Consider the following 25807-nt stretch of genomic DNA (forward strand, 5'->3'; position numbering starts at 1 on the left):
AGCAGTTCATTATCGAAGGGCCTGTGCATACTATATGCCAGGGGTGCCCAACCAGTGGCCCGGGGAGCCCTCTGATGTGGCCCGGGACCTCCTGCCCTAGGATGGCTGGTTGGCAATCTCAGAGCATCAGTGTTGTGAATGAAGGTGGTGGTAGGGGTCGCCTCCTGTCATGGGTGGAGTGATACCAAATGCACTCTGTCTGGGACAGCAACAGTTGGCGATACCTGAATGGAAGACTGTTATAGTTAAGTTTATTGCTAAAATCACAATGTATATCTGGGCGTATCTGTTCTGCAGTGTTTACTGAGCTGCTTTCAAACTGATTGGCAGGTGCAGTGCACCTGCAGGTTACCTGCACTGAGCCATACACTTCTGTTATTACCTGCCGGTTAGGTGCGCTTTCAGAAAGTGCACTTCATCTGCAGGATATAATAGAAGCCTATGGCCAAGTCCATCTAACCCGCAGGCAAGCCACAAGTGCACTGCGCTGGGGTAAACCCAGCGCATCCGCTTGAAAGCAGCCTTTCACACAATTGATTTGACCCAATTAGACTCTCTAGTCACCTCTATTGAGCGGCAGATGTAAACAAGCTGTCTGTTTACACCTGCCTAACAGTCTGCTCATTGTGGCCCGTGACCCGTTATCCAGTCACTTAAGTGGCCCTTGCTCTTCAAAAGGTTGGGCACCCCTGCTTATATGCCTTGTGGCTGTGCAGAAATGACTGATCACATGGGCTTGTAGACGTGTATGTTGATGTGGTTCACGCAACAGTCTGCAGAAAAGGATTTTCAGCACAGCTTGTTGCAACACAGTACACCACATTTCAACCTGTTGCAGTAAATAAACATGAACACTTTGACATTTGACTAAAGTTAGAAAAAGTTTAGTCGCTTATGGACTCATCAGCACTGCTCTCTTCACAGAACACACCGGTGGAATTTCTCTATTCACCATTTGTGTGGTGAAACTAAGTGTATGGTCAACTTTAGTTCACTGGAGCAGAAATGGTGCAACCCTGACAGTGGAATTCCTCACTTCCTGTTGTATCTGCTGGACAGGAAGTGAAGGGAAATCTCGGTGGGACAGAAGGCTCTAAAAATACTTTAAACAACTGATTATAAGTGCTCATCACTCACTAGTTTAGCTATGATGCACGACTTTGACCCACTTTGTTTAGTATTGAACATTCTGCAGTCAGCCATAGGCAAATCTGAATTGCTTAGTTGGAACACTCAAGTGTTTTCTGCCCAACACTCACAAGTGGCTCTTAGCTGGTAGTCCTAATGTTTTATCATGGGGCTGGTGGTTGTATATCTTTCTAAATGCAGCCCTGACCTAGTTATCTGTAGGTCTTCATTTTTGTTTGAGGTATTCTACAAACTTGTTTCATTGTGGGTGCATGGTGTCTGCTTTGAAATATAATTTAAGGCCATGTACAATAAAGATTTGGTAGTATGTGTTAATGGAACTAGGGTTTGAGTGACGCTAGTGCTTTCAGTGTGCAAGTACAGCAAGGCAGACTTGCCTCTTGAGTTTGCCCTGTTTCATAACCACTCCAGGCTGTATTGCTGCTCAGCTGCTATCTTTGCAGAAGCTTTTTTTTTGCCACAGTTTGTGACTTGATCCTTTGGGCATCCAGTGATGACGTATAAGATCAGTGCACACTGCGCATGCTCAGATGGCTATCAAAGAAAGCTTGCTAGTCTTTTCTAACAAACACTGCCTGTTATCTATTTTTTAGTGCTGCTTTCATAGTATATATCAGTGGTCTCAAAATTGTGGGATGGATGTGGCCCTTTTTTGCCTTTATCCAGCCCTTGGGTCACACTTCTATGGACACAAGGCACTATTTTTCCCATTGACACCAACAATAAGGTGCTATTGCTCCCACTGATACCAGTGATATGGAGCCATTCCTCCCATTGACAGCAATGTCAAACAACTTCTTCCACCAATAATGGGGAACTATTCTCTCTACTGAATGCAGGGGCAAAGTCATTTTTTTCTCACTGACCACTAAGTCTGAAGCATTAATAGTCACATTTTGCCCCCCCCCCCCCCCCCCCACTTAAAGTTTTAAGAACAATCTGGTCTTAATGTTGAAAGTTTGGAGACCTTAAAGTGGTTAAGCCACGTCCTATAAAATGCTTCTATCCCCTCTGTATTATAACACACAGGTGAACTTATTGTTATATCAGAGATATGTTTATCTCTACTGATAACGCAGCATCTTCCTGTGATCATTTGCCTTCTCTCCTGTCCTCTGCTTGGTTGATAGTTCAAGTGGGCAGGGCAGAGCACTGCAGCCATAACCCAGAGAGGAGGGAGCTGCTGTTATCAGTACCGATTAGTAGATTTGATCTAACAGACACGGGGGAAATGTTTCTTTTAATACAGAGGGTATGGGGGTTTTTAATGTTGACTGAGAGCAGCGGGGGGGGGGGGGGGGCACACAGACACAAGTACACAGGGGAGGGGGGAGAGGACACAGGAGGATTGCAGGTGACTGAGGCATGTACTGACACTGGTGTCAGAGCTTGGCAGCCCTGATATATCAGTCAGGGTGTGGGGAGGTAGAAACTGGCAGGATCAAACGGGTGATACAGGGGGTAAAATGACACGGCACAAGCACTGAGCTGTTTGACAGACTTTAAGGGAACGGGATCTGTATAACACAAAACCAAAGCTTTAAGTGTGCCTTTTACTAAAACTGATCTGAGCTTTTTTCCCCTGTGATTATGGCTTGTTATTGGCCGTCCTTTATGTTGGCATATCAGTGGTGCCTTATCCCAGAATGGCTGTTGCAGGTATATTGGAAAAGGTGGTTGTAATTGGGATCAAGTGTGCAGGGAGGGATATGAGTCACACCTGCATCTGGTATTGTGAACAGTCAACTGAGACAAGTGCAAATCTGTTGAGAGTTGAGACCATTTTATTCTACATTGGTGTGATCTGGACGTAGGTTTTATTGGGGCAGTGTTTCTTAAGGGTTATTTCACATGTGCAGCCAAGGGGCAGTTGAACCGTGATTGCCTGCTTTAACACTAAATATACAGCCACTCATGGCTGTACACATGCTACATAGCTGTGCTTCACAACTGCAGTAGAACTTGAACAAGTCTCTGATGCACTGCGCTGTTGAACGTGGCTAATGCAGTTCAACAGGGCTGCCACTCAACTGTGTTTAAAGGGTTAAATAAGAGGCAACCTATTTTTCTCATCACCTCTAAAACGCTACTGAATCGCTCTTTAGAGAAGGGCATTCTCTGCCGCACAGGTGAATGAGCCCTTGGGGCATCAAGGTGGGCTGGGGAACTTCCAAAGCTAAATTCATTTTAAATATATCCTATGTCTTTGTTTGCTCCTCCTTTAGCATTTTACCATTCTTCTTTGAGTTAATATGAAACCCAAAGGCTTGGTTTCTGGTCATCTGATTGTTGCTTAGAAGATGGACCATGATTCTCACGATTCTTGCGGCATAACATCTTTCACATTAAAACAAAAAAATTGGGTAAACTTTACTTTTTTTTTACTATTGTGCAGCTCTACTCCACTGCAGTTTTTTTTTGCAGTGTGATCCTGGTCCTCCTCCTCTTGGGTCCCTCAATGATGCTGGTGGCTCCTCCCCCACATAGTGTTCACGTTGAAGGCTCTCCTATGGTGGACACCTGTGCGGGCCCCGCTGCTGTCATTGGATTTCATAGCAGGGCAGCCATTGGCTCCCGCTGCTGTCAGTCTATCCAGTGAGGACACGAGACACCAGCTAGAGCTGGTATGCTCATTCCCGGGTGGAAGATGACCGTGTTCTCGTAAAACGGGGGTGCTGGGGGGGCTGCAGCACTGCAGAAAGTTTTTCACCTTAATGCATTGAGGTGAAAAACCATGAGGGGCTAACAACCCTTTCAATACAGCAAGGTTTGGTTTAGTATTGGATCAAAGGTTTTTTTAAATTGGTAGAAGAATCACATTGGTTTGTGGCGTTTGGAAGGATAAAGCAAAATGGGCACTATTGTTTCCGTGTCTTACTAAGGGTACAAATATACACATTGCTACGATAATCATAAGGCCCCTTTCACACTACCGATCCGTTCAGATCCGCCTGTCAGTTTTTCAGGCGGACCTGAACGGGTGCTCCATAGAGCTCTATGGAGCGGTGACATGTCAGCGGTGACATCCGACCCTCTCCGATCCGAAAAAGTGTGACGGAGGAAAGGGCTATTTTTCCATCCGTCATTGGGTGACGACTGACACCACGGTCCGTTGTCATCCGATCGCCCATAGGGGAGAGCGGCGCTGTCCTCTTCCTGCTCTGCAGAGATTGCTCCGGTGATCCCCGCTGAGTAAGCGGAAATATCCACGGGGTGGATCAACACTGATCCGCCCCGTGTGAAAGGACCCCAAGAATGCATTTTTGGGCTCTTTTTTTGTAGTAGGTTTTGGTGATGGAGCAATACATGTACACAGCTCAATTGTATCTTTTACTATTGTGCCAGGTTTTCATTTTGATTGAAAAAAATAAAATAGGAGATATTACCATTTACCACCAATTAAAAGCCTAATTTGCCTTGGAAGAAAAAAGGTATAATCCACCTGGATAACAACAAAGTAGTTGCGGTGATGTAAAGTTGTACTAACATGCCAAAGTTGCCAATCTGCATTCAGTCATAAGGGTTTTTTCCCCTCAGTCATGAAGGGGGTTAAGTGTGACTATTTCAATAAACTTTTTTTGTTATGCTATATTTAGTATCTTTTCTTTTTCTTCAGGTGTTAATCTGAAAAATGGCCAACATAGACAAGTAAGTGTGTTCATTTCTATGGGTCAGGTGTGGATCTTGCCTCCCTTTTTGTGGTGGATCAACCTTTGTGGTTATGGCTGAAGTGTGATCTCATTGAATATAGAATGTGTAATATTCTACCAGCTAGGATTCAAGCGAGTCCCAGCACTTAAAATGCACACATCTTGTCTAATTGCATGCTGCCCATCAGTTCTAAAAACCCAAATATAAGTGGACCATTGTAAGCACCCCTGTCGGTGTTGAAATATTTTGCCTCAACCCTGTAACTGGAGAGCTTGGTTTTTCCAAAACAAAAAACTTGCTGGATCACAAACTAAAGAGCCTAAATAAAAACAAATGCAGTCATCGCATCTAAGAATTGGTAAGCTGCAATAGATTTTCTTTGGGTTAATACTGCTTCAAAGCTGACATTGCACTAAAATAGCAAGGTCTGCTTATTTCGTTTGGGCTCCCCTCCCCATTGCTAAAAAGCTGCACTAAACTGGAAAAACCTATGGAGAAAAAATAAGCAAACTTACTTGCCCTTCTGTCCGTGGCACCTAGGTGAGGTGATGGCATCCTGGAAAGAAGGGAGAAGACTATTTTGCACTGTGCTGCATCTGTCTTGCGATTAGCCCCCTGTAGTATGAAAGCTGTAGGAAGGGTAATTGGATGGACTCTCCTGATCTCCCATTTTCTCTAGGGATTTGCCCAGACCTAATATTTTGACCTATAGCAGTGATGACAAATAGGCCAGTTGCTTTTTGGTCCATTCCCAGCATGCAATGCATTGCAGACAGGAAGTGCTAGGAATTGTATTTTATAGCATCTCATGATCTACTGGTTACTCTATTGATTTTGCTTGTTTTCTTGTGTGCACACTGCCATCAGCTGGCCACTAGCTGCCGGTTTACTAACCTAAATGGCTGCTAAAACAAGCATTGTAACCAATTTCTTTAAACTGTTTTTCTAAGATGTATAGAATAGTTACGATGGTTAGCCTACTGAAATCAGTTTATTTTGGCTGAATAGGAGTTTTTAATGTCATTCTTTCAGTTTGGTGTTTGAGCACTGCCCCCAAAATGTTTTAAAGTGTTTTAATCCCCAATGTAATGGGGGCAATTTTTTCCCCTACTGGGGAGTCCAAGTTGGTATTAATGGTGGAAAGGGGAAATATCACCTGGAATGGGGGCTTGGGTAGCACTATAAACTTGACAGATTAGAACACTTCCCTACATTATCCAAATATCATTTTGGCTGGAGTTAACATAATTATTTTGATCTTGTTAGATAAGCTTATAGGTATTTAGAAGATGCTCCTGTGTGCATCTTGCCTGGTAAAGTTTGACAAACCTTAAGTGTTCTCTCTAAACAGCAAAGATCAGGCAGAACTTGACCAGCAGGATATGGAAGATGTAGAAGAAGTTGAAGAAGAAGAAACTGGCGAGGATGCTAATAGTAAAGGTAAATGGATCCTTTTTAATGCTTTTTTGATCACTAATGTAAGACAATCGCACCAGTGGTATTTTCTTACTAATGCTTTTATAAAGCTTTGACACTTGAGCTTGGTTGATTCTTGTTTTGGCTTTTTCACCTATCTATGGAAAAGTATTGAATGCAATTTTATTTGTTTTACTTCCAGCTAGACAATTGACTGCACAAATGATGCAGAATCCTCAGATTCTTGCTGCCCTGCAGGAAAGGCTAGATGACCTTGTGGGTACTCCTACGGGTTATATTGAAAGGTAAGGCCACTTTCTAAAGGAAAGCACAGCAGATGTTTATCAATCGTTCAAACTAGTGCTCAGATCATAGAATAAGGGTTGGTTCACACCTATGCAGGTTGCTGTTTGTATATTCCAGGTCCGTTGTGTGTTTTTTTTTTTTTTTTTTATTTTTTTGTAGTCTACAGTACTAGAAAAGTCTCTGGCCCTTACAATAAAACAGATGTGTATTTGACCCGTACATGGGACTGTAATGTTTCTGTAAAACTGAAAAATGCACAAAAAAATCATAGGTATGAACTAGGCCTTGCCGTGCAAGTAAAATTTTCAAAGAAAAAATTGGGATGCTTGCTATTTTAGAGATTTACAAAAAAAACTTGGATTATGTTGTGTAGATGGTAGCTCACATTTTAAACTTTCATATATAAAGGTCTTTCCTTCAAACAAGCACCACAGGGTATCCTATTAAGCTATAAAATAGGAGGCTTGTCTGTCAGACTACAGTTGTCTCAATGGTAGCACGTGTGGCTTCTCTGATGAACAAATGACATGCATCTTGTGGTGTATGGTTTTTAGGCGTGACTCAAATTAAAATGGCTTGCAGATGCTATAATGCAAAGCACTATCTGTATAGTAACATTTTCGATGCCAGAATGGAAATTTTGTTCCCTTCTCTCTAGGGCTGATGCAAAGTAACTGGGTAAGGCATGTCATTTCTCATCACTCGGTTCAGGCCCATTGCTGTGCATGACAGGATCGGTGTTTAGAAAGCAAAGACAATGTGCATAATGGAGAACAGAACTTGTGTAAAATCTGGAATCGTAACACAATGTACTATAATCAAAATTTCAATGTGGTGAGGCTAAAATTGTTTTTCTGTTGCAGTTTGCCTAAAGTAGTTAAGCGAAGAGTGAATGCACTAAAAAATCTTCAGGTGAAATGTGCACAGATTGAAGCAAAGTTCTATGAAGAAGTCCATGCATTGGAGCGGAAATATGCTGATTTATACCAGCCACTCTTTGACAAGGTAACTTGTATTCATTTCATGTGTATACTTATTCTTCACCTTACTTTTTACTAACGTTAAATATTGAATTTTTAGAGAAGCCAGATCATAAATGCTACATATGAGCCTACAGAAGAGGAATGTGAGTGGAAAATAGATGAAGAGGAGGAAATTTCAGTGAGTACTCTGGATTTTTGAGCACATTTTTTATTGCTTTGAGTAACGAACAGCTACAAAAGGCTGCTTTCACACCGCTCTGTTGCAAGAAAGCATATGCATTTTGATTTGTGTTGCCATGTTTTTGCTGCTGTCTTGCACCTGTGATAAAAGAACGTGACTCAAATGCACCCAAAACACAACTGCTGGTGCATTTTTGGGTGCAGTTTTCATTCATATCAATGGGGTTGGACCATGAACTGATCGGTGTGAAGAGTCCTTCAGGATTTCATGGTCGTGTGTTTATTTTTATCGTTTTCAAGAAGAAAAACTGATGTAAAGGCAGCCTAAAGGCACAAGTAAGGTACTTGTAGGAAATGGAAAAAATAGGTGGTACTTAAAATGAAGCACATGTAATCATATGCCTCCATCCCTATATCAGAAAATTGAAGGGGGGAGGTTTGGGGCCTTGAGGCAAGTAAGCCAATTGGGTAAAAGTTTAGACTTATTTATTGTCTGACATGGAACGTTTCAGTAACTACATATACGGTAGCAATATCGTATGTGTGTGTGTGTGTATATATATAATATACATACATACATACATACCATGAACACGAACACATTCCATATATGTACACAGATGAAGCAGCACATTCCAGTTACCATTATATATGATATAACTACCAGGTATTAATGACAGGAAATGTGGTATAATCTGTATGAACATTAATGGTGTATTAAAAACATGGCTGCATCCTATAGTGTGCAATGCGTTTTTGTGGTTTAAAATCTACTTCAGGAGCAGATGCATCAACATGTCTGTAAGAGATAAGTACCAATAAATCTGATATTTGACGCCAACATCGAGATTAAATAAAGGAATATCCAATAATTACTTTAGGATAGAATTTGATGACTTGGTATTGCAGGACAGTAGCTGCTAGGATTAGCTGTCACGGGAGCTGAAGTAGTGAAGCCTGCATGTGGAGCAGAGTAAGGTATTTTGTCAGATAAAGGTGGCATATCTATAATAGGTGACATATTCAGATAGTTGAAAATGCGCATAATCGCTAATGTCTAACATGAAACAGATGGAGGCAATGCAAAAAAACTTGATGGCTAGGTTTAGTAGAAAAGGGGGTTTTAACGTTAAAAGGAAGAAGTGGAGATGGACAGGGGGAGAAATGGGGGGGGGGGGGGGCTGTGTGGGTCAGACAACTGAATGTTTCCATTTTGTAACACCCAGGGGCCTCTGTTTGAGCCAAGCACTCCTCACACCGTAGGAGAAAGGTAGAAATTGCTCATGGTTCCCAGATGATAAATTTTTTTTTTTTTTTTTTTTTTTTATATATATCCCCTTTCTACATGGTATTGGTCTGCATGGCTGTGAGTTTTTCATAAAATATGACCAAAGACATGGTGGCAATGTTGTGAATGGCCTTGTATGATATGGTTAGTATTTTGAATTTTACAGTGGGGTAGGGGGAGCCGGTGAAGCGATTGTCAGAGGAGCAGCAGTCATGGATCAGTTAGTGAGGTGTATTACTCTAGCAGCAGAAGTCATAATAGACTGAAGGGGGGGGGGGGGGGGGGTAGCCTGCTTAAGGATAGGCCATTAAGGAGAGAGTTGCAGTAGTCAAGGTGGGAAATAAGAAAGAAATAAGTTTGCTTTGTCGTGTCATTAGTCAGGAATGGGTGAATTCTGGAGATGTTGTGGAGGTTAAGGCAGTATTTAGCCAGTGATTGGATATGGGGGCTGAAGGAGAGGTCAGCATCATGGATTTCACCCAGGACCCTGGCATGTGTGGAGGGACCAATGGTTGTGTTGATATTAATGGTAAAGTCACGGGGGGGGGCCTGTGAAGAAGGAAATATAACAAGCTCAGTTTTAGATTGAGTTTGAGGAAGTGGTGTGACATCCATATCGATATGTCATTCAGTAAGTTTGAGATCCGTGAGGAGATCATGGGCGCAACAGATCTGGGTGTCGGCATAGAGGTGGTATTGGAAGCCATGGGAAGTTATCAGCTGGCCCAGAGAAGAGGTATAGAGAGAATGGAGGCCCAAGGACGGAGCCTTGGGGTATCCCAACATGGGAAGGGGTGGAGCAGATGGAGTTGTAAGTGACACAAAGTGTGGTGAGCTAGGAGAACCAGGATAAAGCAGAATCACGGAGGCTAGGGAGTGTAATTGAGGAGCAGCAGGTGGTCAACTGTCAAAGGCAGCAGAGAGGTCTAAAAGTGAGTATGGAGTAGTGCCCATTGGTTTTAGAAGTTAGTAGGTCATTGAGTTTTGGAAGGGCCGTTTCAGTAGAATGTTGTGGGCGGAAGCCAGACTGTAGGGGGTCGAAGGTTGTCTGTGAGGTAGCGACACATTCAGTCATGGACAAGGTGTTTGAGCTTGGAGGCAAACGGGAGCAAGGAGATGGGTCTTAATTTATTCAAACAAGTGGGGTCAAGTGAGGGTTTTTTGAGTCTGGGGATAACCAGTGCATGTTTGAGCAGGGAAGGGAAAGGTGGTGGAGGAGAGGTTGAAGATGTGGGTTAGGGAGTTAAGGATTGAGTGGGAAAGTGGTCGCAGTAATTCAGGGGACAGGTAGTGAGGTGGGCCATGGACAGGAGTTTATCTACGTAATATATGTGGTAACTGGGCAAAAGGACAGTATTGAGTGTGGTGTTGGACCTGATGTGTTAGGTAGGGGAGGAATTTGAATGCTGGAAATCTCCTTGTGAATTGTGGGGATTTTGCTATTGAAATGGTTGGCAATCTGTTGAGCGGTAAGTAAGTTTGTGGGTTGGGGGGGGGGGTGAAGTAAGGAATTGACTAGAAAAGTTGTCGAGGTTTGGATGAGGGTTTTGATGACTGTTGTAATTTTGTTGAGGCAGGATTTGTATTTAACCACTTGCCGACCGCCTCACGCCGATGTACGTCGGCAGAATGGCACGGGCAGGCATAAGCACGTAGATGTACGTGATTTGCCTCCCGCGGGTCGGGGGCCCGATCGGGCCCCCGCCCGGTGCCTGCGGCGGTCGGTTTTCGTTCGGGAGCGATCCCGGACGAGGGGACGGCCATTCATTCATGGCCACCCCCTCGCGATCGCTCCCGACGAATGGAAATCCCCGGTGACATCACTTCCTCTCCTGTAATGTAAACACAGGAGAGGAAGTGATGTATTCTCTCCTCCGTGTCGGTATTTTTCGTTCCGACACGGAGGAGAGCGGATCAGTGAGTTGCACCAACACATCCCACACACAGTAGAACATGCCAGGCACACTCACACCCCCCCTTTACCCCCCGATCACCCCCCCAATTACCCCTGCCCCCCAGTCACAGTGACACCAATGTCATTTTTTTTTTTTTTTTTTTTTTTTTTTGCATTGGTGTCATTTGTGACTGTAATAACTGTTAGGGCAGTTAGGGTTAGCCCCCTTTAGTTCTAATGTACCCCCCTAACCCCCCCAATAAAGGTTTAACCCCGTGATCACCCCCCGTCGCCAGTGTCACTAAGGCTGGGTTCACATTGCAGCGGTTTATGAGAACGAATGTGATTCGCACCGCACTGCAGTGCAAATCACATCCGATCTCTGTGCGATTCGAGTTCAGCCATTCGCCGCACCCGCCGCACCCGCCACACCCGCCGCACCCGCCGCAAATTCGCACGGGACCCTTTTTTTGGCCCGCAGCAGAATCGGATCGCATGGGTGTTCACACCATGCGATCCGAGTTTGCAGATCGCACTGCGATATGCGAACTGATCTGGGGGTGTCAGTAACATTTCACTGACACTCCCAGCAGTTCGCATAGGGCAGTGTGAACTGCCGCCGGGAGGCATGCGATGCGGGAACCCGCCGCGGATTCGCGGCGTTTCCGCATCGCTCCAGTGTGAACCCAGCCTAATAAGCGATCATTTTTCTGATCGCCGTATTAGTGTCACAGGTGACGCTAGTTAGGCAGGTAGGTATTTAGGTTCGCCGCAGCTTTTTATAGCGCTAGGGACCCCCATATACTACCGCATAAAGCCCCCTGATTGCCCCCTAGTTAACCCTTTCACCAGTGATCACCATATAACTGTTACAGGTGACGCTGGTTGGTTAGTTATTTTTTTATAGTTTCAGGGCACCCGCCATTTATTACCTAATAAAGGTTTAACCCCCTGATCACCCGGCAGGTGTCATTTGTGACTAATAACTGTTAGGGCAGTTAGGGTTAGCCCCCTTTAGTTCTAAGGTACCCCCCTAACCCCCCCAATAAAGGTTTAACCCCGTGATCACCCCCCGTCGCCAGTGTCACTAAGGCTGGGTTCACATTGCAGCGGTTTATGAGAACGGATGTGATTCGCACCGCACTGCAGTGCAAATCACATCCGATCTCTGTGCGATTCGAGTTCAGCTATACAGATAGTATGGCTGAATTCGTGTCGCACCCGCCGCACCCGCCGCAAACTCGCACGGGACCCTTTTTTTGGTCCGCAGCAGAATCGGATCGCATGGGTGTTCACACCATGCGATCCAAGTTTGCAGATCGCACTGCGATATGCGAACTGATCTGGGGGTGTCATTAACATTTCACTGACACTCCCAGCAGTTCGCATAGGGCAGTGTGAACTGCCGCCGGGAGGCATGCGATGCGGGAACCCGCCGCGCATTCGTGGCGTTCCCGCATCGCTCCAGTGTGAACCCAGCCTAATAAGCGATCGTTTTTCTGATCGCTGTATTAGTGTCACAGGTGACGCTAGTTAGGCAGGTAGGTATTTAGGTTCGCCGCAGCTTTTTATAGCGCCAGGGACCCCCATATACTACCGCATAAAGCCCCCTGATTGCCCCCTAGTTAACCCTTTCACCAGTGATCACCATATAACTGTTACAGGTGACGCTGGTTGGTTAGTTATTTTTTTATAGTTTCAGGGCACCCGCCATTTATTACCTAGTCTCACTAGTGTACCCCTAAATTTAGGGGTGTCTACTTTCTAAAATGGGGTCATTTGGGGGGGGGGGTTTGTGCCATCTTGGCATTTTATGGCCTTCAAAACTGTAACGCCCTTAGAAAGCCTGAAGGCGGTGCTTGGTTTTTGGGGCCCCGTACGCGGCTAGGCTCCCAAAAAGTCCCACATATGTGGTATCCCCGTACTCAGGAGAAGCAGCAGAATTTATTTTGGGGTGTCATTTCACATATGCCCATGGCATGCGTGAGCAATATATCATTTAGTGACAACTTTGTGAAAAAAAAAAAAAGTTTGTAATTTTCCCGCAACTTGTGGCAAAATATAAAATATTCCATGGACTCAACATGCCTCTCAGCAAATAGCTTGGGGTGTCTACTTTCTAAAATGGGGTCATTTGTGGGGGTTTTGTGCCATCTTGGCATTTTATGGCCTTCAAAACTGTAATAGGTAGTGAGAAGTGAACTCAAAAAATTACGCCCTTAGAAAGCCTGAAGGCGGTGCTTGGTTTTCGGGGCCCCGTACGCGGCTAGGCTCCCAAAAAGTCCCACATATGTGGTATCCCCGTACTCAGGAGAAGCAGCAGAATTTATTTTGGGGTGTCATTTCACATATGCCCATGGCATGCATGAGCAATATATCATTTAGTGACAACTTTGTGAAAAAAAAAAAAAAAAAATTTTTTTTGTCATTATTCAATCGCTTGAGGCAAAAAAATAAAATATTCAATGGGCTCAACATGCCTCTTATCAATTTCCTTAGGGGGTCTACTTTCCAAAATGGGGTCATTTGGGGGGGTTTTGTACTGCCCTGTCATTTTAGCACCTCAAGAAATGAGATAGGCAGTCGTAAACTAAAAGCTGCGTAAATTCCAGAAAACGTACCTTAGTTTGTAGATGTGACAACTTTTGCGCAAACCAATAAATATACAATTATTGACTTTTTTTTTACCAAAGACATGTGGCTGAATACATTTTGTCCTAAATGTATGACTAAAATTGAGTTTATTGGATTTTTCTAATAACAAAAAGTAGAAAATATCATTTTTTTTCAAAATTTGCGGTCTTTTTACGTTTATATCGCAAAAAATAAAAATCGCAGAGGCAATCAAATACCATCAAAAGAAAGCTCTATTTGTGGGAAGAAAAGGACGCAAATTTTGTTTGGGTACAACATTGCATGACCGCGCAATTACCAGTTAAAGCAGCGCAGTGCCAAAGTGTAAAAAGACCTCTGGTCATTTACCAGCAAAATGGTCCGGTCTGAAAGTGGTTAAAAAGGGCAGATTTGTAGAGGGGAAAGTCTTGCATAAATTTAGGTTTTACACCATAAGAGCACGGCTGTGTTTCTTGAGACTTCTGGTGTCTGTTTGCCAGGGTTGTGGCAGATGGGGGCTGGTTCTGTGTAGAAAGAGGAGCAAGCATGTGTAGGGAGGATGACAATGTGGTGTTGTAGATGGAAGTGGTTGGGTCTGGGCAGGACAGGGGTGTGATTTTTGTCATAAAGGCCATCGGTAGCAGAGGTGATGTAGCAGACAAGGAGCGTGAAATGGATAAGGTTGTGATTGGAGAGAGGAAAGGGTGTGTTAGAGAGATTGCAGGGAGTGCAGCGATGGGAGAATACGAAGTCAAGAGTGTTGTTGGAGTGAGTGGTATTGTTAGGTTAAGTAGTTTAGAAGTGGTAGCAGTATTAACATTGATTGTAATGTTAGTCACCTAGGAAGATGGCAGGCACTTCAGATGAGAGAAATTGGGGTAGCCATGCAGAAGTCATCCAGAAAGCGTGACAATGATCAGGCAGCTGATAAATGACTGCGACCCTCAGACAAGCTGGAGAGAAGACAAATGCAGTGCATTTCAAAAGAGGAAAGAGGGAGGTGTAGGAAGTACCTGGAAGGTGCATTGTTGGGAGAGAAGTCTGACACCACTTCCTTTTCATCCAGTGGGTCTGGAGTGAGTCCAGAGGAGACCTTTGTGGGACAGGGCAGCTAGAGAGGTAGGGTCAAATTCCTGGAGTCAGGTTTCGGTTGTAGCAAATAAATGAGTTTGAGGAGAGGATGTTATAACAAAGATTAGTGTGAGCATGTTGGAGGGTGGGGAAGGAAGGCTGAGGAAAGTTGGAGAATGAAGAGGACCTTCATGCAAAATAGCAGTGGAACAATGTCTCTGTGTGTGTGTTTGTTTTTTTTTATAGCAGTGACTTGGTCAAAGTGCCCAAGTGCCAAACACTTGTTGCCGGCGTGACACTGTAAGAAGTGACCAGCCTAAACCCTGTACTTGCCCAATATGCTGCAGAAATCTCCCTCCACTGAGTCTAGCTCCATCCATTTTTAACTGGGCATCTGAAGCTACTGCCTGGTTACTCTCATTAGGCCTCTTATGGCTCCCCCCCCCTCCTGGCAAACTCACGAGAGAGCTGTGCATGATGTCATAAGTGCTTAAATCTGGAGTTGGTAAGAACTGTCTCATAAAGGTTGACCTTAGGATAGTCCCCAGATTTGTTAATCAGTGTGGTGTCCTTTTTAACTGTGCGACCGATAGGCCAAGATGGGATGAGCAATCCTTGTAAGGACCAAGTACCGTCGCAGGAGTAGTTTGTAGTTGCCCTCAACTTCCTGCGTATGGGCCACACTTTTGGCTAGTTCTTTAATCTGGGACCAAGTTTCAAGCAGGACAATTGCAGAGGTCAGGTGCTTATCTTGCCACATAGGTTAGTCTTTGACAACTAAGAGTTGCAGTATATGGGCTAGGTAAGATCTGGACCTTTTTGGGATTGTCAGATTGTTTCAAAGCTGTGATCCACAAGAAGTCTGTGTGGTAGTTGTACAACAAATTCTGGATGGTATTTAATCCCAGAATCTGTAAGGAAGCATTAAATTGTAGTCAGTCTTTAAACAAAGTTTCAAAATCAATGGTGTAATCTGGGGCAAATAAAGGGTTTCTAAGTATTGACTTTAGGGGAAGATGTAATGAAATCAACTCATGGATTTTTACCCAAGGGAGAGGGTATTTCACCAGTTGATCCATAAACCTTTCCTAGTTTTAGATGGAACTAGTTTTTTGCTAATTTCCCACTGTTGAATGCAGCAAAAGTGGATAAATGACCCCCAGGTGAGGGGAAAAGCCATCTGTCTTTTTTTTTTTTTTTTCCCCCAGATCATGTTTGTGTAGAAAGTTCTCCCTTATGTTGCCAACTGTAGATTTGGCTTTTTGATATGCAGGGTGCAGTTCAAACCTATTGGAGGGTTCCGATTACCTCACTACTTTCGTTTGGTTCTGGCAGAGGTGTTAGATTCTGGGTCTTTGGGCTCAAGACTGGGTAGATTTTCTTTTTTGATAGAGCTCCAAACAACTGCTGATGCAGTAGGTTTTTGTTGACAACCTAGAGGGCATCACTGAGCAGGACTTTGTCTAGCATACTATCTGCAAATTGTCGTTTGACAAACGTGAACGTAGTGACATACTATAAGAGTATAAAAAAAAATTAATTTCTGAAGCACCATCCTTTGGACCCCTTATGCTAATTTCTTGTTGGTAGAATTTTGTTTGCCGTTTCTCTATTTTCAGATCGTACAAAATGCCTTTTTTTAAAATACATTCAAAAGCTTTAGAGGCATTTCAAGCGCCAAACTTCTAAGCGCAGTAACTTGCATTTAGCCACATTTCGTTTTACAAACATTCTCAATAGCCCAAAAATGTTTCTTCTAAATGTGGCAAAACTCCTAAGGTTTGACCTCATATCATATGGTTTTGGTAAATCTGAAGGAAAATATGATGGTGTATGTGGCTTAAGGGTGCTTGCTCTTTAATTCAGACTTCGGGGTTGCCTAGCACTCATTATTCTGTGAGCAACATTTTAATAGCAGTTTTGTTTCAAGGAGGAGATGAAAGAGAAAGCTAAAGTTGAAGAAGAGAAAAAAGACGAGGAGAAAGAAGACCCCAAAGGAATTCCAGAATTCTGGTTAACTGTATTTAAAAATGTTGATCTTTTGAGCGATATGGTCCAGGTATGCCTTTATAATTGCATGTTATCTGTTAAATGTTGGAGTTTTGTCTGCGTTTTGACTAAACTTTCTTGTTTTAAGGAGCATGATGAGCCCATCCTAAAGCATTTAAAGGACATAAAAGTAAAGTTTTCAGATGTTGGTCAGCCAATGGTAAGATTGATCAGTGCTCAACAAATTTCATGCACCAATGTCAAAATGAATGTAAATTCTTACCTTGTAAAACAGCAGTTTGTTCAGTGTGGAATCGAAAGCACAAATTAAAGATAGTTTTAGCCACTTTCAGACCGGACCATTTTGCTGGCTTAAGACCAGACCACTCTTGGCCAGTCAGCACTGCGTCGATTTAACTGACAATTGTGCAGTCGTGCGACGTGGCTCCCAAACAAAATTGACTTTTTTTTTTTCTTGCGACATTATGGCGGACATTTTTGGCACATTTTTGGGACCGTTGTCATTTATACAGCAATCAATGCTAAACAAATGCATTGATTCCTGTGTAAATGACACTGGCAGTGAAGGGGTTAACCAGGGGGTGGCAGTGTAGGGGTTAAGCTTCCCTAGGGCAGTGTTACCAACTGTGGGGGGCTGGGCTTTGTGTTGGTGAACACTGATCTCTGCTCCAATCACATGGAGCAGATATCAGCGTCACTTGTTGTTGCTAGGCAGAACGGGGAGATGCTGTTTACAACAGCATCTCCCCATTCAGCCGCCCTGTGAGACAATCGCGGGTATCCCCGCAGCGATCGAGTCCGTGGGACCCGTGACCGGACTCACGGGGGTCCTGACTGGCACACGAGTGCACCGCCGGTGGTGCGCACGCGATGGCAGAGCGGCATATGAAAATGGAAAGTAACCTGTACGCCAATATGCCTGCCCGTGCCAGCCTGCCGACTTGCATCGGCGTGCGCCAGTTGGGAAGTGCTTAAAGTGAGCTGGGGGAGAAAAGCAGCAGTACTGATCTTTTGGTAAATGGCTGTGCAGGGAGTGGCACATAAGTCTGACCATTGGAGAGCAGACCGAGTCCCACCACAGCTAGAGAACTCCGACCATGATATGTTTTGCTTGGTGTGGTCAGATTTTAATAGAAAAGCAGAGGGGCTGACGGCAACACCAGGGATTTTACACCAGGGAAGCAATACAAAGAACAGGTCATGTTTTGCATAAAAGTACATGGTACAGCAGGCACATGAGCAATATGGAATGTTGGGTTTGCATATTCTTTGGTGCTTGGATCTGCAAGTTAAAGTGAACATTTCAGACTATAAATAGCTGCACTTATATCACAGTATATAAAAATATGTGTAAAACTGCTGTCTTTCCCACTGTGTGTGTGTGTTGTGTTTTTTTTTTTTTTTTTTTTTTTTGTGTCTGGCTTCAGAATTGTGTGCATTTCCTAAATAAACACCAAAGAATATCGGTGAAAAATGTCCATCTGTGGTCCATCAATCCAATTTTCAGTGCTTCCAACACATTCAAAGAAAAGTGTTCTCCCAAAGAGGACCTCCACCTGTGAGAAAAGCAAATGTCAGACCTTGTGACAAAGGACTACCCAGTTTTACACCGTGCTGTCACTTTGCGCAACAATGCCACGCTTGGCTGCGCCCTGCACCAAGATTTTCCAGTTCCCGGCGCCACAATCTAACTGCCAGCAGAGAGATTGCCAATGAGTCAAGTCAATTAGCTGCCACTGCCAACTTTCAGTCGACCATCTGTACAGATGGTCACCACAGGTATATGCAGATATTTATCATATACTGTAGCACTCTTCAAGAGAAGAGGGTTCTTTTAGTTTGTATTAAATCCTTTAGAGACCATTTTAACACTTCAAATTATTTAATTAAAAGGTCAGTGGTACAAATTTACAGGGAGAGGGTATTACAGAGAACTAGAAAATGATGCAACAGAGTGCATTGAAAGGGTTGAAAATTAAGCATACGTAAATGTCCTGGTTTCATCAAAGTCCAGCGAATAAGCAGAAACGCTACAGTGGCTCAAGTCCTGTTGGGTGTTCCTTGGTTTGATGTTGAGAGCTGTCAAACTGTCCTGGCATTCTCCTTTTTCTCTGGTGTCAAAGGGGTGTTGACAGGCCGTCTGAGTGGTTTCTGGGATGTCACTGACTGTCCCAGATGGGGTGTTTTTTTTTTTTTTTTTGTTTTTTTTTTATGGGTAAAACTGCAAATGTCTGGGAAAAACTCCAGTCACTCAAGCTTGTGAGGGTGGTTTTATTAGGGTTTCTAGACAGTAATGTTGCTTAATGAAAAGTAAAAAATATAAAGCTGCGCTAAAACTTATAAAGTGCAAAAATGATATTGTGACATTGAATTCTAATATCAAAATGCTAAACAGTGTATACTACCAAAATTATTTTTTTGTGCAAAAAAATTACTCAAAATTAAAACAAGTCCAAGGGGAAGAGAAACGCAAAGAAATAAATTCAGTCCATTGAAGTGACTCTTTAAAACACCCTTCAGATGTATAGCAGGTGCGCCCAGAGAGTTTTATCCACCACCAAATTCAGTAAGGCTTACCAGCTGACAAGATCTCTTTTTAGGGAGATCATACAAGCTTGAAAACAAAACGATCGCTCCTGGTCTCTCCAATAGGTTCTGCTGGCGTCTCCAACTCCTATAACTCCTTCTTAAGCCCCATACACACGGTCGGACTTGTACAAACTTTTCCGTGGACTTTTGTACAAAGTGTGTTGTCCACAAGTTTGTATTGCATACACACGGTCGGACTTTTTGACAACAAACACGAACGTGGTGACGTCACAACGTACGGACGCCACTTCAAAAGAGGATGTTCAATGACTCCAGCGCCACCTTTGGTCAACTTCTGTATTGTAGTCTGATCGTTTGCAATGGTTCTGAGCATGCGTGTTTGTACCTTGTACAAAAGTCCGATGCTTTTGCATACACACGGTCGGACTTTGCTCCATCGGACTTCTGTTGTCAAAAAGTTTGTCCGTTCGCAGAGCCAACAAAAGTCCGATGAAAACAGAAAAAGTTTGTCCGATGGAGCGTACACACAGTTGGATGTTGCTCCAAAACAGCTAATTTGCATGTTTGTTGTCAAAAAGTCCGACCGTGTGTACGGGCCTTTAGAGCGTCTCACATTCCACCATAGTTATTTGGTAAGAAAAAAGAGAAAGGCTCCCATAGCATAATTCCGTATAAAATTTTAATCCGAACGTAATAAAAGAATAACAAACTCACAAATTTCCAGCGGGTGTATAATCACGAGCCGGCCGGCTCTCCCATTTACACTGCCCGCCTTTCCTGGTCAATGGCGGTGACGTCAGCACGCCGCTCACCCTACGTCGTTTCGTCAAAAATGACTTCTTCCTGGGGTACTCCCAATGTGTTGGAAGCTTTGAAATTGGATTCTTAAAGATTGACATGTTTAGCACATTTTGCTACATACCCACTGGCAGTAGAAGCCTGCAACCACAAAGGCTTTCAATAGTTGTAGCAGCTCCATCAATTTACACAGAAAATACACACACACACACACACACACACACACACACACACACACACACACTCCAGGCAGGTGTTGTGGTTGGGATTCGAACCAGTGACTTTTTACTGCTAGGCGAGAGTGCTACCCACTGGGCCAGTACTTTCACAGAATGCTGAATTGTGCATCCGGAGCCCTGCACAGTTGCTTGTTGCAGTAAGGGGAGGGAGAGGAGAGGAAATCTCCCCCCCCCCCCCCCCCCCTGCTTGTTGCCAAAACTGGGGGTCTGTACACTTGTAAAATGTTAGGCCCTGAATATGGGTGTAACTGGTTACAAAAAGCATGTTTTAATGGGGGTTTTTTTTTTCTTATGAACTTTTTTTAAAGTTTGTGCTACTCCCCATGGTCTTGCAAAACAAAAAAAATCTGAAATGGCTTGTGCCCTTTTTTAAGTAAACTTTTGGGGAAGAAACGTGCTGGCTTTTAACTTTTTTTTTATTTATTTTTGTTTTTTTCTTCTAATGGTTTACTGACTGTGTGTTTTCGTACCCCCAGAGTTTCACCTTAGAGTTTCATTTTGAGCCTAATGAATTCTTTACAAATGAAGTATTGACAAAAACGTATAAAATGAGGTCGGAGCCTGATGAGACTGATCCCTTCTCATTTGATGGACCGGAAATTATGGGCTGTACAGGGTAAGGATTCTATTTTTAATGAGCCTATTTAGAAGCTCTGACTTTAAATTCAGCAAATGGTGTTTCAGATGCCACACTGACTTTGATGCTTGGCTATAGATGGCAGATTAGCTATTTTGTGCCCTTAGAGGTGTCTATTAAAAGTTGGAAAATGTAACGCTTCTGCACACTTTTTTTTTTTTTTTTTTTTTTTTTTTTTTTTATTGTATTCCTATGTTTGAGCCATCTAGTGGCCAAAATGCAGTATAGATTTCTGAACTGAAAGGCGCTGCATTTTGGCCACTAGGTGAGCTGACAAATCGCAGAAGATACATGGGAAATTAATTCAGCCTGGAGGTGTCCCCCCTTCCCAAAATAGAGCTTTCGTTTGGTATTTGATCACGTTTGGGGGTTTTTTGTTTTTGCGCTATAAACAAAGAACGACTATTTTAAAAAAACAGTTTACTTTCTGCTGTAAAACATATCCAGTAAAAATTTAATTCAGACCAGTATGTATTTGAATACATATTTTCCCCAATCGTCTTTCAGGACAGCCACCTTAGAGAGACACCGGCTCCTCCCCTCTGAGGAAACACCGCCTTCAATTTCATAATTTAAGCCTCCTCCTCCCTTCGTTCCTCAGTTATGGTGTTTCCTCCGGCGGGGAGACATCGCCAAGGAACCTTAGGCTAAATTCGGTTGGTGAAACTGAAGCCACCCGAGCGGAGCCCTGGCCCCGTTCGGCTATCCGACCGTTCATCGGTCGGTCCAGGACAGTCCTATCAGCGGGGAGCTGAAGTGTTCGTACTGTCCATATACCCTAAACTCCGCTTGGGGAAAGCGGGAAGTTTATGGGGTCGTCCGTTCGTTCACCCGCGGGGGTTTCAACGGAACAAACAGTCCAGTCGGCTGGGGAAGCTGAATACTCGACTGACCTTTACACGCACTCCAATCTTCGCTTGGGGAAAGCAGGAAGTCTTTGGAGAGGTTCATCCTTGCGTTTCGCCCAGTGGGGTGCTGAACGAAGGCGTCCAGGGCCCCCCTGTGTACGCAGCCGGCTGGGAGCTGGAAGCCGGACCGGTAGGCGGGCGACGTCAGTTCCGGTGGGGGCGGACCCCTTCGTTCGATCCGCGTCTTCCGGTTCCGGACGCGGCACGTGAAAGGGAACCTAGCGTTCGGCTGGTGCGGCCTCTCTTCACAGTTGCACAGGTAGCTGTTAGAGGCGTATTCGTACCACGCTTCCTCAACGGGAGAATGTCCGAGGCAGAGGCTTCAAAAACTCCTGGAGATAATAGCACCAGCCACTCGAAGGTAAGAGGAAACCTGGGGAGGTGTTCCCTTACTTGTATCCAGTAGCTCCACTGGTGTTCCTCCTTGGTGGTCGGGGGGAAGGGTAGTGTGTCTGGGATCCTGGTGATGGTTGATCCTAGGGGGGGCACTCCCGGTGGTCCTCTATGTAGCGCTGGTGTTGCTGTTTTTTAGGCTCATGCTGCCCCTTCCTGTATTTTGTGTCTTTCAGAAAGCCACGAGCAAGTCCCCCCATGGTTCTAAGAAGAAGTGCCCTTCGTGTAGAACGTCTATGGGAGACTCTTGGTCTAAAGCTATTTGCAAACAATGTATTGAGGATTTACTTAAGGAACAGGCAGTAGAGCAGGGTGCAGATCTGGTAGCTTCTATGACAGCCTCCGAGCACTCCTACACCAGCGCAGCAGAGTGTACCATCCAGCCCTGTGGATGTTCCTCCTGCAAGGGGAGAGAATTCAGAGGGTCCCAGGGAGGAAGCTGAGGAGGAAATTGACAGTGTCGTTTCAGACTCCCAGGGGGAGTCTGACGCAGAGATGCTGGATGGGGAATCCAGCAGAATCTCGCGGTATAAGCTTTCCCTGGAGGATGTGGATGAGCTCTTGGGAGCGATTCATACCACTTTAGGTATTCAAGAAGAAACTAAGACATTGTCACTCCATGATCGGATGTACAAGGGCATGGGGGAACAAAAGAAGCGGGTGTTCCCAGTGCATGACGTCTTGATCGATACCATCAAGAAGGAATGGCGGGATCCCGAAAGGAAACCTTTCTTTTCTGGGGCATTAAGACGTAGGTTTCCTTTTTCGGAGGAAGAGACTCTCGTCTGGAATAAATCTCCCAGACTAGACGCTGCTTTTTCCCAGGTGTCCAGACACACTGATCTATCTTTTGAGGATATGGGGGTACTGTCTAACCCTATGGATCGAAGGATGGATTACCTTCTTAAGAAGGCCTGGGATTCGTCACAGGGAAATCTTAAGCCAGCCATGGCATCCACGGTGGTGGCCCGTAACATGGAGTATTGGCTCACCCAGATTAGCGCACACATTGAAGCAGGGACAGCAAAGGAGACTATTCTATCCTCCTTTCCCATGCTTCTTAAAGGGATAGCCTACATAGCGGATGCTTCGGCGGAATCCGTGAGGATGTCGGCAAGGTCCTTGGCCCTGACCAACTCTGCCAGGAGAGCCTTATGGTTGAAGACCTGGCCTGGAGACAATGCATCCAAACTTAAACTTTGTGGAATCCCCTTTACAGGAGATCTACTGTTTGGACCAGGCCTTGAAGCGGTGCTAGATCGCACAGCAGACAAAAGAAAGGCCTTTCCTGTTAAAAGGAAAATTGGGGAACAAGCCAAAAGAAAGACTCGTCCCCAGAAAAGGGTTGTACCACCCCGTACGGTTCAGCAGAAGAAAAGTTGGGGACTCAAAAGCAAGGGACCCGGGGGAGCAATTTTTCGCCCTCCTGAACAGCCCAAAAAATCTCAGTGACAGGGTCACGGTGGGAGGAAGATTGGGGGCCTTCCTCCCACAGTGGGAAATGATTTCCTCCAATCAGTTTGTCTTGGGGATCGTCAGAGGAGGTTACCATTTGGAGTTTTCGGAACTCCCTCCTCTGAGGTTCCTTGTCACAGAGCTGCCAAAATGCGCAGAAAAATCATCTGCCCTTCTTTCCTCTCTTCAGGAGTTGGAAGAACAGGAGGTGGTAGTACGGGTTCCAGAAGGAGAGACAAGCAGAGGCTTCTACTCTCACGTCTTCGTGATTCGCAAGCCTTCGGGAAAGTTCAGGCTCATCCTGAACCTGAAGCCCCTGAATGTCTCAGTTACCTACAGAAGGTTTCGGATGGATTCGGTTTACTCAGTAAAAGCACTCCTACCTCCGAACTGCTTCATGGCATCAATAGATCTGAAAGATGCATACCTGCATATTCCAATCGCAGAGTCCCACCAGCGTTTTCTCAGACTGGCAGTGAGAACTCCAATGGAAGTACTACACCTTCAGTTCAGAGCGCTTCCTTTCGGACTATCCTCTTCCCCCCGAATCTTCACCAAAGTGATGGCAGAAGTTCTGGCATTTCTGCGTCTCAGGGGAATCTCGGTGATCGCATATCTCGACGATCTCCTTCTGTTTGCCCCTTCCCCAGCACAATTAATTCAGGATTTACAGGTCACAAGAAACCTGTTAGTAAGCCTGGGTTGGCTCCTGAACCTGGAGAAATCCAACTTAATCCCTTCCCAGAGGGTCACTTTCCTAGGGTACGAGTTGGACTCAACAGTACAAAGGGTCTTTCTTCCTTTGGAAAAAATTCAAAAGATAGACAGGGCTCTGTTGTGTCTTCAGGGCAACCACCAGAACTCCATAAGGAAGATCATGTCAGCGCTAGGGTTGCTGACATCCGCTCTTCCAGCGGTTCAGTGGGCAGGGTTACATTACCGCCCTCTACAATTATTTGTGCTGAAGGTTTGGGATCACAGCCAGGAATCTTTGGATTCTCTGGTTTCGATTCCAGATCAGGTAAAGAGGTCCCTCTGGTGGTGGAGGAAGGGAGCAAATTTGTCCCAAGGTCTAGAGTGGGTCATGCCAACCTCCAGGGTGGTCACGACCGATGCAAGCAGCTCAGGTTGGGGGGCACACCTAGACTCCCAATTAATACAGGGTATTTGGGAAAAGAGGGACTCGAGGAGATCCTCGAATTGGAGGGAGCTGAGGGCAGTAGATCTAGCTCTCAGAACCTTTCAGAAGGAGCTTCGGGGGAATCACGTAAGGGTAAGGTCGGACAACTCCTCGGTGGTAGCTTACATCAACAGACAGGGGGGCACCAGGAGCAAGTCCTTATGGGCCCTAGCGGAAGCCATCCTCAGATGGGCCGAAGCAAATATCCTGTCCCTTTCAGCAGTCCACTTGAAGGGAGAACAAAATCAGGTGGCAGATTTTCTCAGCAGGAGAACTCTGAGAGAAGGCAATTGGGTTCTCAAGCAGGAAATATTCGAAATGATCACCCGGAGATGGGGGATTCCTGCAATAGATCTCTTTGCCGCAAGGGAAAATGCGAAGGTAGCAACGTTCTTCTCCATAAACAGGGGGGACGGGGCATTGGCGGTGGACGCACTAGCACAGAGTTGGGGTTTCTCCAGGTGCTATGCTTTCCCCCCTCCAGTGCTCATTCCAGCAGTATTAAGGAAATTTCAAGTGGAGAACACTACCCTCATTCTAATTGCACCTCACTGGCCCAGGAGGCCGTGGTTCTCGATCTTGAAGGGCCTGTCTGTAGAACCCCCCTGGATTCTCCCAGTGCAGGAGGATCTCCTGTCTCAAGGTCCGGTGTTCTGCCCTCAGGTAGGACGATGGAACCTGGCAGCGTGGCTTCTGAGGAAGAATTGCTAAAAGCCAAGGGCTTCTCAGACCGGTTGGTAGCCACTCTTCTAAACTGTAGGAAAAAGGAAACCCAGTCCATTTACTTAAAGGTATGGAAACGGTTTAACAGCTGGTGTTCAGAGGGTTCCTTCAACGTGCATAGCCCTATAGCCGTTCTAGAGTTCCTACAGGCAGGGGCGGATAAGGGGTTAGCGCTTGGAACACTAAAAGCTCAGGTTTCCGCTTTGAGCGTGTTTTTAGAGAAACATCTAGCGTCAGATCCTTGGGTCGTAAGGTTCTTCAGGGCCCTAGGTAGGCAAAGACCAGCTTCAAGCTCCCCCTTCCCGGTTTGGGATCTTTCTTTAGTTTTACAGGTTCTCACAGGGGAACCTTTTGAGCCGTTAG

The 25807-nt window shown here is 44.9% G+C and overlaps 1 protein-coding gene across 3 annotated transcripts in view; it reads left to right on the forward strand.

Moving 5' to 3' along the window:
* The window catches only part of NAP1L1 (nucleosome assembly protein 1 like 1), a 42300-nt gene that overhangs the window by 4445 nt on the left and 12048 nt on the right, over positions 1 to 25807 (forward strand). For 2 of the 3 annotated variants that reach the window (XM_077474181.1, XM_077474179.1), the window contains exons 2-9: positions 4766 to 4797; positions 6152 to 6240; positions 6419 to 6521; positions 7386 to 7527; positions 7603 to 7683; positions 16482 to 16610; positions 16689 to 16760; positions 20625 to 20764. In XM_077474181.1, coding sequence (XP_077330307.1) covers positions 4781 to 4797; positions 6152 to 6240; positions 6419 to 6521; positions 7386 to 7527; positions 7603 to 7683; positions 16482 to 16610; positions 16689 to 16760; positions 20625 to 20764 — 773 coding nt within the window. In that variant the 5' untranslated portion in view covers positions 4766 to 4780. The remainder of the gene's footprint in view (positions 1 to 4765; positions 4798 to 6151; positions 6241 to 6418; positions 6522 to 7385; positions 7528 to 7602; positions 7684 to 16481; positions 16611 to 16688; positions 16761 to 20624; positions 20765 to 25807) is intronic. The other variant, XM_077474180.1, reaches the window with a different exon arrangement.

This window comes from Lithobates pipiens, unplaced genomic scaffold (genome assembly GCF_037356315.1).
Source record: "Lithobates pipiens isolate NorthernLeopardFrog02 unplaced genomic scaffold, aLitPip1_a1.2 Scaffold_8, whole genome shotgun sequence".
Lineage (NCBI taxonomy): Eukaryota > Metazoa > Chordata > Amphibia > Anura > Ranidae > Lithobates > Lithobates pipiens.